Here is a 17610-nt window from a genome sequence, read left to right as displayed (position 1 = left end):
CTATATTTCAGAAAGTCTTTAAGCAAAGAATGTGACTGAGAAACTATTTCATATGCTTGGACCTTTAGTGAAGTACAGTGTTGAGTGCTTTCAAGAAGTCCAGGAATGTAGAGTCCACATGTTGGTGTGGCAATGGTGCTGGTTAGTGTTTAACGTACCATCGACAACGAGGTCATTAGAGACAGAGCGCAAGCTCGGGTTAGGGAAGGATTGGGTAGGAAATTGGCCATGCCCTTTCAAAGGAACCATCCCGGCATTTGCCTGAAACGATTTAGGGAAATCACGGAAAACCTAAATCAGGATGGCTGGAGACGGGATTGAACCGTCGTCCTCCCGAATGCAAGTCCGGCATGTTGGTGTGCATTCACTGTTTGCAAACTACACGTGTGCAAAGGGCAGCCATTTTTGCACAAGTGACGCTTTCTAAATCCTCTCTGATTTATGGAGAGAATAATTTCTCCCTCTAGGAAACTCACTGGTAAAGTTCAGAATATGCTGCAGGATCCTGTGACAGATAAATGCTAGCTTATTGTAGTCAGGGATGAATGCAGCAAACCATCGCATTTCAGTCTGTATTTTATTGTAAATCTGGTTGGATTTCGAGTACAGTATAGTCATCATCAGTGCCAAAATTAATAAGAAAACATAGGAATCTGACACTTGAATTGGTTATGTGAAGAGGCACTTGCTCAGACCAAAGATTACATGTGAAAACAAACATACCATTTAGTAGTGAGCCATATAGACATAGAATGCAAGTACATACACATGTTGCTGAAATGACCTTAAAGTTTCCATATCTCAGTTCATGCTGTGGGTGCTGTTTACAAGCTTACTTAGCCAGCCACAGTGTGCATTAAAGATACTAAAAGGTGTCCACTCTACTAGTTACCTTTTGGTTACAAATTACAGTTATATCAGTTGCACATAAAAATAAAATATTTAACTAAAAGTTCTAATATTGCTACATCTGTAATAAAATATATATTGCTATGCAGCTGTTTGCTGTGTTCGTCCCTGATTACTATGATTTCACTGTTGCTGAGTATGATGATTCATAATGGAATCCAAATCCACTCTTTTGCCCATGTTATTTAGGAAAGTCTGAGATGTGAATATAAGAGCTCCACGATTCTTAAGGAATTGAAGCAGCTTTCAACAGTTCAGTCGGAGACTGAAAATGACAAGCAGTTGTCTTTTAAACGAAGTATGCATTTTTTACCACATCATCTAGTGTTACGTTTGAGAACCTCACACACACTTTTGTTCGATAATTTTTCTGTAAGTTTCTAAACTGATTAAAGTGAGAGTCAGGATGGTTCCTTTAAAAAGGACATGGCTGATTCCCCATCCCCCAATACTTGACCTATCCAAGCTTGAATACTGTCTCTTATGACCTTCTTAGTGATGGGTCACTGAATTGTATGCAACTTTTCTTTATTCTTTAATACAGAGGACTCATTTAGTTGTTTATCATTAGTAATAATACTAATATGATTGGAGTGAGCAGTCATCTGATCTCTTTCAAATTCTAAAGGTGGCAGGGGTAAAATACAGGGAGTGAAAGGCTATTTACAATTTGTACAGAAACCAGATGGCAGTTATAAGAGTAAAGGGGCATGAAAGGGAAGCAGTGGTTGGGAAGGGAGTGAGACAGGGTTGTAGCCTCTCCCCGATGTTATTCAATCTGTATACTGAGCAAGCACTAAAGGAAACAAAAGAAAAATTCAGAGTAGGTATTAAAATCCATGGAGAAGAAATAAAAACTTTGAGGTTCGCCGATGACATTGTAATTCTGTCAGAGACAGCAAAGGACTTGGAAGAGCAGTTGAATGGAATGGACAGTGTCATCAAAGGAGGATATAAGATGAACATCAACAAAAGCAAAACGAGGATAATGGAATGTAGTTGAATTAAGTCGGGTGATGCTGAGGGAATTAGATTAGGAAATGAGACACTTAAAGTAGTAAAGGAGTTTTGCTATTTGGGGAGCAAAATAACTGATGATGGTCGAGGTAGAGAGGATATAAAATGTAGGCTGGCAATGGCAAGGAAAGCGTTTCTGAAGAAGAGAAATTTGTTAACATCGAGTATAGATTTAAGTGTCAGGAAGTCATTTCTGAAAGTATTTGTACGGAGTGTAGCCATGTATGGAAGTGAAACGTGGACGATAAATAGTTTGGACAAGAAGAGAATAGAAGCTTTCGAAATGTGGTGCTACAGAAGAATGCTGAAGATTAGATGGGTAGATCACATAACTAATGAAGAGGTATTGAATAGAATTGGGGAGAAGAGGAGTTTGTGGCACAACTTGACAAGAAGAAGGGACCGGTTGGTAGGACATGTTCTGAGGCATCAAGGGATCACAAATTTAGCATTGGAGGGCAGTGTGGAGGGTAAAAATCATAGAGGGAGACCAAAAGATGAATATACTAAGCACATTCAGAAGGACGTAGGTTGCAGTAAGTACTGGGAGATGGAGGACCTTGCACAGGATAGAGTAGCATAGAGAGCTGCATCAAACCAGTCTCAGGACTGAAGACCACCACCACCACAACAACAACAACAACAACAACAGTCATCTCTAGTTAGTTAGTCACTTTGTTATGACATCACACTAAGTTGCAGACAAGCACAACTGAAAGACACTTACACATACGCTTTCAGCCACAGCTTTTGTTGGAAAAAGGGAGGCACACACCATCCATTCAAACAAGCAAGCACACCTCATGGACAGATAACCGCAAACTACAGTAGCTCAGGCGAGGAAGCAGCTATCACGTGGGATGGTAGCAGTAATCTGGAGGGGAAAGGGATGGGATAGTAGCGTATGGGTGGGAGAAGTGAGAAGTGCTGTCTAGTACAATGTGCAGGGGCTAGAATGCCGATAGGCACAGCACCAGGAGGTCATGAGGTGGGGAAAACGGAGGAAAAAGGGAGAAGAGCAGGGAAAGATGGGTGGGTGCATTTGCAGAGTGCCAATTATCTGACTACTCCACCGACAAACTCTGCCAGAGTGATCCCATGCGTGCAACCCAGGCCCTTTCCAGAACCTTTCCCCTGACTCCATTTCCCTCCTCATCTCTATGACACCCTGCACATCAACCTTCTACATGACCCCCAAAATCCATAAACCTAACAATCCTGGACGCCCCAAGATGGCTGGTTAATGTACCCCCACTGAAGGAATTTCAGCCCTCATAGGGTAACACCTCCAACCAATTGCTCATAATCTAGCCTCCCACCTCAAAAATACCAACCACTTCTCTCACAAACTCTCCACCAACCACACCCCTTTACCTCCTGGATCCCTACTCGTCACTGTTGATGCCACTTCCCTATACACCAACATCCCTAATGCTCATGGTCTTACTGCTATTGACTATTACCTGTCCCAACGTCCTCCAGACAGCAAACCCATCACCTCATCCATCACAGATCTTACTAACTTTATCCTATCCACAACTATTTCAGCTCTGAATGGAAGTACACAAACAAATCCATGGCACTCTCCTATGTCAACCAGTTTATGGGCCATCTAGAGGAGTCCTTCCTAGTCTCCCAAAATGCCAACCCATAGCCTGGTTCAGGTTCACTGATGATATCTTCATGATCCGTATTCAGGACCAAGACACCCTATCTTCATTCCTTCACAACCTCGACACCTTCTCTCCCATGTATTTCCTCTGGCCCTCATCAACCCAGTGTGCACCTTCCTAGATGTGGATCTCCTCCTCTCTGATGGCTCCATCTACACCTCTGTCCACATAAAACCCACCAACCAGCAATGGTACCTGCATTTTGACAGCTGTCATCCCTTTCACACCAAAAATCCCTCCCATAAAGCCTGGCTAAGCGAGGATGGCATATGTGCAGTATGCCCAGTACGCTATGGGTCTCAGCAAGGCCTTCACAAAAGGCACTATCCCCACACCTAGCCCACAGACAGCTCCCCTCACACCCCCAACCTCCATCCACCACAAGAACCAGCCACAAAGGAAAGTCCTTTTCATCATCCAGTACGACCCTGGACTGGAACAACCGTACCACATCCTTCGCAAGAGCTTTGATTACCTATCATCATTGAGGGACAGCCTGCCCGAGACCCTTTCCACCATTCCTAAAGTGGTGTTCTGTCGCCCACCCAACATCCACAACAGGCCAGTCCACCCTATGCCACTCCCAATCCCAACCCTTCACCACAAGGATCATATCCCTGTAGAAGACCCGGGTGCAAGACCTGCCCAATCCACTCACCCAGCACTTCCTATTCCAGTCCTGTCACAGGTTTATCCTACCCCATCAAGGGCCAGGCCATCTGTGAAAGTAGCCATGTAATACACCAGGTGTGCTGCAATCATTGTGCAGTTTTTACATTGGTATGACTACCAGCCAGCTGTCCAACAGGCTGAATGGCCACTGCCAAACTGTGGCCAAGAGCAAAATAGACCACCCTGTGGCACAACATGCAGCTGAACATAACGGCATTGATTTCAATGGCTGCTTCGCTACCCAAACCACCTGGATGCTCCCCTCCACCACCAGCTTTTCTGAACTGTGTAGTTACCCTTACAACACATACTCCACTCTCATAATTATCCCAGACTCAAGCTGCCATAACATACTGTCCCCTGTCCATCCACCTGTTTCAACCCCCTCTGTCCCATCACCTCCTCCCAATTCCCGTCTTCATTTTTTCCAGGTCCTCTCCTATTTTGCTCCGTTTTTACCACCTTCCTTGCCCCACAGCCTTGTGACGCTGCAACTGTTGGCTTTGTAGTTCCTGCTGACTCCACCAGATGCTATCTCTTCCTCTTCCTCTTCCCCTTCCCCGACCCCTCCAGATTGCTGCTACTATCCCATGTGATAGTTGCATTCTTGCCCAAGCTGCCAGAATTGGCAGTCATGTGTGCATGAGGTGTGCTTGCTTGTGTGAATGAATGGCATGTCCGTCTCGTTTTCTGACGAAGACTGTGGCTGAAAGATTACGTGTAAGTGTCCTTTAATTGTGCCTGTCAGCAACTTAGCACATTATCTTTACAGAAAGTAGCAATCTATCTTTTACTACATTGCTGATATTCCTATCTGGAGTTCTATTGTTTGATTTAGATAGTTAGTTATTTAGTTTCTTGCTCCGTGGATTATTTGTATAAATAGTAATGATGTGTAACGAGTTATTTTATATTCACACCACAAATTAATTCATAAATATAGATGCATGCTGAACATTTATAAGGTTATTATTACTACTACTACTACTACTACTACTCAATATATAGCTGTGAGTTACTAATTACTACCCACCACATTTTACATACAACATTAATAGAAATTGCTCTAGGAAAGAGCAGTTGTCAAGGAGAAACTTTTTCAGTTTGTTTTCAAATTTTATTTGATGTATGTCAGGCAGTAAATGGTTAAAAAATTTTGTTGCAGCATTGTGTACCCCTTTTTGTGCTAAAAGACAACCTTAATGAAGAGTGATGAACGTCATTTCTTCTTTTGGTATTGAAATTACATGTATCATTGTTTCTTTTGAACTGCAGTGGATTATTTAGAGCAAACTTCATGAGGAATAAATATACAGTGAAGCAGTAGTCAAAATACCCAACTCCTCAGATGGAGTCTACAAGACAATTGTGGGCAAGCACGTTTATAGTAATGAAGACTTTCTTTCTTAAACCTCTCATTGCCAAGCTTTATGACACCATTATTTTACTAGGTGGGATACTTTGACTACTTCAATACAGTTTTATGATTTGTATAACACTTGTTTTTAGATTTTTTTTATTTTCAACAAATAGCAGTATTTAGTAGTGAAATATAGTTTTTCATTTTATTATTAGTCTTAAACTGAACACAGTAACAAAATACAATAAATTTTATATTATTCACAAGAGAAATTCAATTCTGGATACCTGTAAAACTAAAAATGTAGACTTTTGGCTGCCAGTGCAGCAAACTAGTACTTGGCCTCAAAATAACACACAACATTTTTGAACTGGTCATTCAGGTACACTTTTGTACAACATGCTCTTCACATTTACAGTTTCTTCTCTGTGTACATCACAAATGGGTTCTTGGCACATTATGCAACAGAAACTTGTTTTCCAATCTTTGTTCCCCTTGCATCAGTGGTGTTGCTAACTTGGAACACTGGGGTTGGATCACTATTGTTGGAATTTCAATAGCAGATGCTTTCCAGTGCATCTTGTACATCCTTATGAAGACTCTTAATATTTCTTGCTCTTTTCTCCATATTGCCTTTTTCAAGTCTAAATACCAGCTCAATCATGAAGAGTTTTCGTTGGCTCCAATTATTCTCTTCTGCTCAGAAACTCTTTCTGTGTATGGATATATGCATTCAGTGTTGCAGTATCTACCATCTTCATGAAATTCTTAGTGGCCACTACCTCATTCCTCTAAATAGCTGTAAACTCTTGTCTTTTATTCTCCATTATCTATAGCACATTCAGTGTTGTTGTAATGGAGTACGATTTCAGGTTTTGTACTCACTCTCTTCATCACTCACATGCCTCTACTTAGTTAGTTTTTTACATTCCATGGATAATTTTGCACGATGAATCATAATGATGTGGAACAAGTCATTGATAAGAACATTCTTCACCCACTGTTACATGGTCACGAATATAAACAGTGATCCAATATGGTCAATAGTTTTATTTTTATTCCAGTCTTTGATCACAATATACATTCCTTTGATGATGACCGGTTTCAGTCAGGAATGACCATCTTCAGATCTACAATATAAAAAATATATACACCTAGTGGACAGCCTGTCTTTCAAAACAATACAGCATTTCATATCACGATGTACTCTCATACAAACTGGGAAATGTACAGATAAAATAAGGTAAAGCGTACCTGTTCTACGCCATGTCCTAATGTGATAAAGCAGCAATGGCACCATCAAAACATATAAATACACTCAGCAAAGCATCGTCACGTAGAGCTAAAATATGGTAAAACAGGCCACATTATCCACACAGTCATTTTGCAACTGGCATGACTGTACAAAACCTACTGAAGAGCAGAAGCTACCAGAAATCTGTTTGCCTACATGCTTCATAGATGTCACTGCTGAGGGCTTAGACGTGTTCTTCATTTATGTAAGAACCATAATATGATAAAAACAAATTAGGTAAAATACATGTAGCAGAATTTTAAATTTTGATAACTATTATAGAAAACAAGTGTGATAAAATAAAAAGACGAACACAGTTAACTGTTGTTGTTGTGGTCTTCAGTCCTGAGACTGGTTTGATGCAGCTCTCCATGCTAGTCTATCCTGTGCAAGCTTCTTCATCTCCCTGTACTTACTGCAACCTATATCCTTCTGAATCTGCTTAGTGTATTCATCTCTTGGTCTCCCCCTATGATTTTTACCCTCCACACTGCCCTCCAATACTAAACTGGTGATCCCTTGATACCTCAGAACATGTCCTATCAACCGATCCCTTCTTCTGGTCAAGTTGTGCCACAAACTTCTCTTCTCCCCAATCCTATTCAATACTTCCTCATTAGTTATGTGATCTACCCATCTAATCTTCAGCATTCTTCTGTAGCACCACATTTCGAAAGCTTCTATTCTCTTCTTGTCCAAACTATTTATCGTCCACGTTTCACTTCCATACATGGCTACACTCCATACAAATACTTTCAGAAATGACTTCCTGACACTTAAATCTATACTCGATGTTAACAAATTTCTCTTCTTCAGAAACACTTTCCTTGCCATTGCCAGTCTACATTTTATATCCTCTCTACTTTGACCATCAACAGTTATTTTGCTCCCCAAATAGCAAAACTCCTTTACTACTTTAAGTGTCTCATTTCCTAATCTAATTCCCTCAGCATCACCCGACTTAATTCAACTACATTCCATTATCCTCGTTTTGCTTTTGTTGATGTTCATCTTATATCCCCCTTTCAAGACACTGTCCATTCCATTCAACTGCTCTTCCAAGTCCTTTGCTGTCTCTGACAGAATTACAATGTCATCGGCGAACCTCAAAGTTTTCATTTCTTCTCCATGGATTTTAATACCTACTCCGAATTTTTCTTTTGTTTCCTTTACTGCTTGCTCAATATACAGATTGAATAACATCGGGGACAGGCTACAACCATGTCTTACTCCCTTCCCAACCACTGCTTCCCTTTCATGTCCCTCTACTCTTATAACTGCCATCTGGTTTCTGTACAAACTATAAATAGCCTTTCACTCCCTGTATTTTACCCCTGCCAGCTTTAGAATTTGAAAGAGAGTATTCCAGTCAACATTGTCAAACGCTTTCTCTAAGTCTACAAATGCTAGAAACGTAGGTTTGCCTTTCCTTAATCTTTCCTCTAAGGTAAGTCGTAAGGTCAGTATTGCCTCACGTGTTCCAGTATTTCTAAGGAATCCAAACTGATCTTCCCCGAGGTCGGCTTCTACTAGTTTTTCCATTCGTTTGCAAAGCATTCGTGTTAGTATTTTGCAGCTGTGGCTTATTAAACTGATTGTTCGGAAATTTTCACATCTGTCAACACCTGCTTTCTTTGGGATTGGAATTATTATATTCTTCTTGAAGTCTGAGGGTATTTTGCCTGTTTCATACATCTTGCTAACCAGATGGTAGAGTTTTGTCAGGACTGGTTCTCCCAAGGCCATCAGTAGTTCCAATGGAATGTTGTCTACTCCCGGGGCCTTGTTTCGACTCAGGTCTTTCAGTGCTCTGTCAAACTCTTCACGCAGTATCGTATCTCCCATTTCATCTTCATCTACATCCTCTTCCATTTCCATAATATTGTCCTCAAGTACATCGCCCTTGTACAGACCCTCTATATACTCCTTCCACCTTTCTGCTTTCCCTTCTTTGCTTAGAACTGGGTTTCCATCTGAGCTCTTGATGTTCATACAAGTGGTTCTCTTATCTCCAAAGGTCTCTTTAATTTTCCTGTAGGCAGTATCTATCTTACCCCTAGTGAGATAAGCCTCTACATCCTTACATTTGTCCTCTAGTCATCCCTGCTTAGCCATTTTGCACTTCCTGTCTATCTCATTTTTGAGACATTTGTATTCCTTTTTGCCTGCTTCGCATTTTTATATTTTCTCCTTTCATCAATTAAATTCAATATTTCTTCTGTTACCCAAGGATTTCTACTAGCCCTCGTCTTTTTACCTACTTGATCCTCTGCTGCCTTCACTACTTCATCCCTCAGAGCTACCCATTCTTCTTCTACTGTATTTCTTTCCCCCATTCCTGTCAATTGTTCCCTTATGCTCTCCCATGAAACTCTGTACAACCTCTGGTTCTTTCAGTTTATCCAGGTCCCATCTCCTTAAATTCCCAGCTTTTTGCAGTTTCTTCAGTTTTAATCTACAGTTCATAACCAATAGATTGTGGTCAGAGTCCACATCTGCCCCTGGAAATGTCTTATAATTTAAAACCTGGTTCCTAAATCTCTGTCTTACCATTATATAATCTATCTGATACCTTTTAGTATCTCCAGGGTTCTTCCATGTATACAATCTTCTATCATGATTCTTAAACCAAGTGTTAGCTATGATTAAGTTGCGCTCTGTGCAAAATTCTACCAGCCGGCTTCCTCTTTCATTTCTTACCCCCAATCCATATTCACCTACTACGTTTCCTTCTCTCCCTTTTCCTACACTCGAATTCCAGTCACCCATGACTATTAAATTTTCGTCTCCCTTCACTATCTGAATAATTTCTTTTATTTCATCATACATTTCTTCAATGTCTTCGTCATCTGCAGAGCTAGTTGGCATATAAACTTGTACTACTGTAGTAGGTGTGGGCTTCGTATCTATCTTGGCCACAATAATGCGTTCACTATTCTGTTTGTAGTAGCTTACCCGCATTCCTATTTTCCTATTCATTATTAAACCTACTCCTGCATTACCCCTATTTGACTTTGTGTTTATAACCCTGTAGTCACCTGACCAGAAGTCTTGTTCCTCCTGCCACCAAACTTCACTAATTCCCACTATATCTAACTTTAACCTATCCATTTCCCTTTTTAAATTTTCTAACCTACCTGCCCGATTAAGGGATCTGACATTTCACACTCCGATCCGTAGAGCGCCAGTTTTCTTTCTCCTGATAACGACATCCTCTTGAGTAGTCCCCGCCCGGAGATCCGAATGGGGGACTATTTTACCTCCGGAATATTTTACGCAAGAGCACGCCATCATCATTTAATCATACAGTAAAGCTGCATGCCCTCGGGAAAAATTACGGCCGTAGTTTCCCCTTGCTTTCAGCCATTCGCAGTACCAGCACAGCAAGGCCGATTTGGTTATTGTTACAAGGCCAGATCAGTCAATCATCCAGACTGTTGCCCTTGCAACTACTGAAAAGGCTGCTGCCCCTCTTCAGGAACCACACATTTGTCTGGCTTCTCAACAGATACCCCTCCGTTGTGGTGGTACCTACGTTACGGCTATCTGTATCGCTGAGGCATGCAAGCCTCCCCACCAACGGCAAGGTCTATGGTTCATGGGGGGGCACAGTTAACTATATAAAATTATTAAAAGGAAATATATAAAGATAATAGATCTGACTCATTTATGGTGAAATTATAGTCAAAAATAAAATATATGTAAATGAAGAATACATCTAAGCCCACAGTAGTGATATCTATGAAGCATGTAGGCAAACAGATTTCTGGTAGCTTCTGCAATTCAGTAGGTTTTGTACGGTAACCCCAGTTGCAAAATGACTGTGTGGACGATGTCGGCTATTTTCTACTATATTTTAGTGCTATGTGACAATAATTTGCCGAGTTATTTATACCCTTTTATGATGCCTTACGGCTTTATCACATTAGGACATGATGCAGAACAGGTATGCTTTACCTTATTTTACCTGCAAATTTCACAGTTTGTATGAGAGTATATCGTGATATGAAATGCTGTATCAGACTATGTAGACTTTCCCAGCGTATTAGTATATCAAATTCTTGTCGGGTTTCCAGCCGGATCAAACTGTCATCTGAGCACAATATTTCAGTGGTCCACGTGGCTGCCATCATCAGGTGAGGAAAGCTACGCTGCTCTCGCCAATAACTGATTCCACTTGCAAATGACTGCACCTTTATAAGCATTGGAAGTACAATGGCGCATGCGCTAAATACAGTGTGCACATGCTCAATCATTCCTGCTGCCCCCTGGCACAAAAAGAGTTGCAGTGCCTCTGGTGGTGAATACTGTTGAAAACGATATATGGTTGCAAATGATTATTCATAGCCGGCCGAATCAGATGCCGTTGTTTCTTCATGTCTGATAAAAAAGGTTTCCACATTTTACTTAGCGGGTATCCATTATCATGATTAATGACATTATCTGCAAGTCTGATTCCAACAGACTCTTTTAAAACACAATCCCAGTACCGCGAAGCATTTGCAACTACTTGTGTCTCATTGTATAGCATCCTGTACCCCTCTGTAAGGCAATGCTCAGCCACCGCAGATTTATCTGGTTGTAATAATCGTGTATGGCGATGATGTTCAATACACCTGTCATTGACGGTACTAATAGTTTGGCCAACGTAAATTTTCTTGCACTCACACGGTATTTTGTAAACACCGGACTTCCTCAAATCTAAATTATCTTTGACAGAGCCAAGAAGTGCTCGAATCTTAGCTGGCGGACGAAAAACGCATCTGATCTCTATTTCTTCAAAAGTCTACCTATCTTGGCGGACACATTCCCAGCATACGGAAGAAAAGCCACAGACCTAAAGGTGTCTTCAGAAGGTTCAGGTAGAGGTCCAAACTCAAAAGCACGTCGAATTTGTTGATCCGTATAGCAGATATTATTGAACATATCCTTAAGATGTTGCAACTCCTGTGGTAAATTTTGAGCATCCGAGACAACATATGCTCGTTTAACCAAGGCCCAAAGGACTCCTGTACGCTGAAAAGGTGGATGGCAACTGGAAGCATGTAAATACCTGTCAGTATGAGTCGGTTTCCTATAACCACTGTGTCCAAGAGTTCAGTCTTCTTTTCTATAAACTAGTACTTCCAAAAAAGGTAACTTTCCCTCCTTTTCAATTTCTATTGTGAATTTGATGTTCGGATGAGGACAATTAAAATGGTCCAATAACCAGTGCAAAGAGTCTATTCCATGTGGCAAAACAAGAAACACGTCGTCAACAAATCTCAGAAAACATGAAGGCTTCAAAATAGATGTTTTCAGGGCCATATCCTCGAAGTCCTCCATAAAGGGGAGGGGGGGGGGGGGGGGGCTCAACAGATGAGACATCCATCATGTTGGTACCATACGGATTACCTTATCTCCATGTGAAATGTCTTACAACAGTAGCAGTGTATCTTTCAGTAATTATAGATAATTGTAGCAGTTTAGAGTCCAATGAATAAAACAGAGACCAATAATGCAGTTCCTGAAAACAATGACAGAACAAGTTCATCTTTCAACCACTTCTCTCAGCCAAGGTAAATATCTAACTGGTCTGTAGTGTGGTGACCCTATGTTAAAACATCTTCCACACTGGTTAGATCTAATTCACAATTATCTTGTGCTGCACCACAGATTGACTTCATTGATGGTGTTTTTTTGATACCTACAGAATACACTGTACTTTGCTTGGTTTTTCTGGCATCCCTCAGGTGAGACATCGTGCACCATGGTCATTGGGGCACATCACAAAGATGTTGGCGTGCCAATATGTCTAATGGCCAGGAGTTGACTTTGGGACTGAACATTTAATTGCTGCTTGTTCTAAGTGTGCAGGTCACCAGGCTGCCCCGTGGCCGCTTTACCCACCGTGGCTGGAATTTTCACAGCCATCGGAACGAGTCCACCTCAATTTTGCTGATCCCTTTCTGGATGTTTACTAACTGATGGTCATAGATGCCTATTCTCAGTTTCTGTGTATTGTAAACTGCTGCTCGACAGTGATGGAATCGACGATATGGGGCCCCAACCAGATCTCCTTCATCGAAGGTCTCTCCCGCACCCTGGTGATGGACAACAGCCCTCAGTTTATCTCACAGATTTCTCCAGATTTTTGTGTGCAATATGGTATCCACCATGTCATGGTGCCCCCGTTCCACCCAAAATCGAAGGGGAAGTGGAGCGCCTTTGCGGGACTTTCTAGATGCAAATGAAGAAATGCCTTTCAAGATTGTTGGGTGCAACATGGTATTCATCAGGTCAGGGTGCCCCATAACACCCTCAGGCGACCGAGGTGGAACGCCTCTTCTGGACTTTCACGACACAAATGAAGAAGTACATAGGGGATGACCTGGCTGAAGATGCATTCACCCAATTTCTCATTTCCTATAGGCCCTTGCTGTTGGGTGAGAAGAGTGGCAGAACTGCTCCACAGGCACCTTCTGTACATGCTCCTCAACTCCTGCAGCCTGCCTCGTGCCTTCCTCGGGTGCCTCTGTCACTGCCACACATGCAGGGACCCCAATCATTCATGGTATACGCGTTCGGGGAATCTACATCCTGTATACAGGTAACAGTCTTGTGGACCACCATCGGAATCGACTCCGCCCATGGGTGGGGGACCGGTCTCTGCCGCCCATGTCCACATCTTCCAGGCCCTCCTCTGTCCCAAACTCCAGGTTCTGTCATTCTCCAATGTCCTTGGAGTTCCTCTCCCTGTTTTTGCCTCCACCTTCCCTACAGTGGGTGAAATCTTGCCTACTTCACCCTCCTGCAATGTTTTTTTCCAGCCTACCAAACGAACATTAGTGGCTGGGTGCAGATGGGGTTCAACAGCAACTGGTGGTACTGGATGTTCAGCAGACACTGTACCAGTTGGGTCCCGCTCCAGTGTTAGTGCCCCCAGCCATTACCATCTTACCTGCAGGTGTTCGCCTGCAATGGACCCATCACTGCCAGGGTCATTTCCAGCCCTGTACTCTGGTGCCAGCCAACAGGGAACTTTTGGCTTCTCCACAGCTGCCCATCAACAGTTCCCCAGCAGACAGGACGTAGCTTTCCTGGGTGCTGGATGCCACACCACACTGCAGGAAGGGAGAATGAAGGTGCACCATCTCACATTCACCTTACCAAGTGGAACCCTATGCTACTACATCTACTGTCCCTGAACCATGAGGCTGGGGACATAACAGGATGTGTGGTGTCAGCTTGTCTTGTTATGGTTAAACTTGCCTGTGCTGGCACCTGGTGGCACAGATCTGGCTGTCAGGCAGCAGCACGATCAAACAGCAATGGCTGCGAGGTTGGCACACACAGCCCACGGACAGGGGCACCTCCTGAGGCAGACTAACAACCTACTTGTTATATGCCCAGAGTAGAGAGGTCTTTTCTCATTCTGTTATGATTCATTTGTGTGCTTACTTGACTCTGCTCTTGTGATGTTTGTTGCTTGTTTGGACTTGGCCTGGCTATGTACACAGACTGTGTATAGAACATCTGATTGGTCTTCTCATTAATGTGATTCGGTTATTCCATGTGAACTTACTGTATGTGTTACAACAAGCAGTGTATATTGAGAAGATTCATTTGCCTATAGTTTGTAAATGTTGTTTCATCCAGAAACAATACATTACATAGAAAAACTGCATGCCATGAAGCTGTTGATGGAGTGAAATCTGGAAAGGAAGCAATGCACTGGAATGTAGTATTCACAGAACACCGATTTGGCTGATCCCACAAGCATACTGAAGCTGCCTATTAGCACTGCCAAAATGTTAGCTGCATTTCTCCAAGCTGTTGTTGTTCTTTTTTGTTAATATTCTTCATTCTTCACACTTTCTGTTGCTTGACTTTTTAATAAAGTTTGCAAAGACAGCTTGTGTGGGCTTGCAAGATCGTGATATCTTTCAGGGTACAACAACACTATTTCTCAAACAGTTTGGGAAAAAAATCACAAGCAAGTTGCCTGATTGCCACAACAGGAGGTCACAGAGCAATTTCCACACATTACTTCATCAAAGTCCTTTCAACGCCCTTTCTAATCTTAAACAAAAATATATATTTCCATTTTTTTTTAAAAAACTGTTAGTGTCTTAAATCAGCAAGGCGCATATGGATTTCAAGTGCACAGTTAAACTCACAAACTGTTCCTAAATTATGGGTTCACTTTTACTTGGTACAGAAGGGGAAATGTCTGTAGGACCTCTTATTGTGATGGCAGGACACTGGATTGTGGTGCTATTATCTTGTCCCACACTTGTTATGTATCCGAAGTTCTCTTCCAAAGTTCTTTCTGAAGCCGAGGAAAGAAGTACACACACACACACACACACACACACACACACACACACACACACACACACACACACACACACACAAAACCTGGATTGGGATCATAATTTGGCAGCTTTTAAAGATTATGTGTTTTCTTCAGAAAATCTGACAGTATCTGCTATAGCTTAGGAAAAACCACATCCTGATATATTTACATGTTCTGGATATATTTGGGATGCACTATAAGTTCTCCATCTTGTATATTACTTCAAGTGCACAGCTGCTCATGTGGTTCAACATACTAATTACTTACCTGGGATATTAAGACTCTGAGGTATTCTAACAGTTAGTTTCACTTCCTCTCGGCCTCTTACATCTATTAACAGAACTTCCTTCTTTTCGATGAGATCCATTAACTCCTCAGTGTTTAATCTCCTATCATCAGGTACATCAGTGGCCATATTACGAGTGAAAACATTGCGAACAGTTTTCTTCAATGCCTGATCTGGAAACACCTTGTTGTGTTAGCACAATTTCTATTATTGCTTTAACTATAAATCTTTCCATATACAAGGGCTATCAGAAAAAAACCTCAATTTTCTTACAGGATGGGAATTGGTGGGAGAACGGAACAATCATCACATTAAGTCACATAGTAGGTCAGCGTACTTTAAGTTGTAATGGCGAGAGAGCCATTTTAGCTCTTGGTTGCATACGGTAGCCATTAAAATAAGTGTTGCAATTGAAGAACCTGCCAAATGAGAAATCTGTTCTGTAATATTGTTTATAGCGGCAGAAAATTTATCACGAAATTTGTGGCACATATTTACCGATTATGATGAATGGTGGTATTGTGCGTCAATGGTGGGAGTGTTCAAGAGCAGAATGACAAATGTTTTTTATTAATGACAGAAGAGAAGGGCCAGCAAGAGGCTGACACAGAAAATCAACTTTTTTTTTCCCCCCATATTTCAACTGTCCGACAAATTTCTGCAGACTTCTTGAGCCTTTTGCAAGATATCATTACTAAACAATTAGGGTAATACCAATTCTGTGCTCGTTAGATTCAAAAATTCATTTCTCAGAACCACAAAACTAACAGATTAAACTTTTCTTGTGGATTTCCTTTTGCTTTATGATGGCAAAAGAGTAAGTTCACTGAACAGAATCACAACTATAGTTAGTAATATTGCCTTCAGTGAAGCACAGACAAAACAACAGTCAATGGAATTGGGCCATACCATCTCTGAGACACTAAAGCATGTGATCTGTCAGCCACAGAATACAGATACCATTTTATGGGTGCTAAATGAATCTTATTTGTAAACTGTACAGAACATGGAAAACCATCAATTCTCAGGCCTACTGTGGCATATTAAGATAACAGAGAAGACATTCAAAGCATTGTGGTCCGTTGACTAACAACATTGTTCTTTTTGCAGGATAATGTGTGGCTACACTGTCTAGCAAACACAAGAATTTTGTGTCTGTTCAAATGAGAAATTTTTGTACTTTCACTCTTCAGCTCAAATATGCCTCCAACTGATCACCAATTATTCGTGCAAATGAGAAAACGGCTTTACTCCTTGTTCTTTGACTCTGATGAAGAACTTGAAGATGCTGTCATAGCTAGCTGCAATCTTTGGAAGCAAAATTTTATGGAGAGGGAATTAGTCAGCTATTTAAGATATATGATAACGTATGAATCAGAATGATGATAATGTAGAGAAGTAATGTAAAAGTGTAGGTTTAAGGTTGTGCAGATAAATCTGCCTAACTATTCCACTATTTTATTTAGAGCCTAATGGAGGTTACTTTCTGGATAGCCCTAGTACATTGTACACTTACTGTGTAACATAGTGAAACTGAAAGTTGTAGATAAAAGTTAACAGCGATAGCAAAAATCTGTAGCACTACAATAAAATTACAAAGGCCTTTAATACTGCCACTGGGTCTAAACAGACCTGAAATTGACTGCAACTATCTGCCATTTTACATAGTTGATAAAAGTATCTAACCTTATAAGTAGTAGTTGCATGTGGTGATTTACATTGCTGACCATTACATCTACAACACAAGTAAGAACAGCAAATAGTGAAATTTTATTTATTGTATCAAGTACATTAGAAAAAATAGAAGATTAAATCCGTAGGTGATTTTGGGACGTATTGGGTGTGACATTTAGTGCAGAAACAATGGCTTGGCAAGTGGTAGCAGGCCAGTTCCTCAGCTACTCATAGCTGGATTTTTTTCCCCCCAGTGGGTGAGAATCTGGAGAATATGATGGTCAGGACAACAGTCAAACACCCTCTGTATCAACATAGGCCAGGAAACAGGGGCAACATGCAGACTCGTTGTCACAAAGACCTCAAAGATAGGGCACAACTACCAAC

The 17610-nt window shown here is 41.4% G+C and overlaps 1 protein-coding gene and 1 long non-coding RNA gene across 3 annotated transcripts in view; one reads left to right on the top strand and one right to left on the bottom strand.

Annotated features, from left to right (window-relative positions):
• The window catches only part of LOC126094676 (uncharacterized), a 261576-nt gene that overhangs the window by 169506 nt on the left and 74460 nt on the right, over positions 1-17610 (bottom strand). The window contains exon 2 of one of the 2 annotated variants that reach the window (XM_049909190.1): positions 15531-15722. The exons of the other annotated variant lie outside the window; for it this stretch is intronic. Within the exon in view, the coding sequence (XP_049765147.1) occupies positions 15531-15722 (192 nt within the window). The remainder of the gene's footprint in view (positions 1-15530; positions 15723-17610) is intronic. 2 annotated transcript variants of the gene reach the window in all.
• LOC126094718 (uncharacterized) overlaps positions 4891-17610 on the top strand; it is a 32004-nt gene continuing 19284 nt past the window's right edge. Inside the window, exon 1 of the long non-coding RNA XR_007521864.1 lies at positions 4891-4991. This is a non-coding gene — a long non-coding RNA (uncharacterized LOC126094718). The remainder of the gene's footprint in view (positions 4992-17610) is intronic.

This window comes from Schistocerca cancellata, chromosome 1 (assembly GCF_023864275.1).
Source record: "Schistocerca cancellata isolate TAMUIC-IGC-003103 chromosome 1, iqSchCanc2.1, whole genome shotgun sequence".
NCBI classification, from domain to species: Eukaryota; Metazoa; Arthropoda; class Insecta; order Orthoptera; family Acrididae; genus Schistocerca; species Schistocerca cancellata.
Note: the sequence above shows the minus strand (reverse complement) of the source record. Positions and strands in the feature narration are given on the sequence as shown.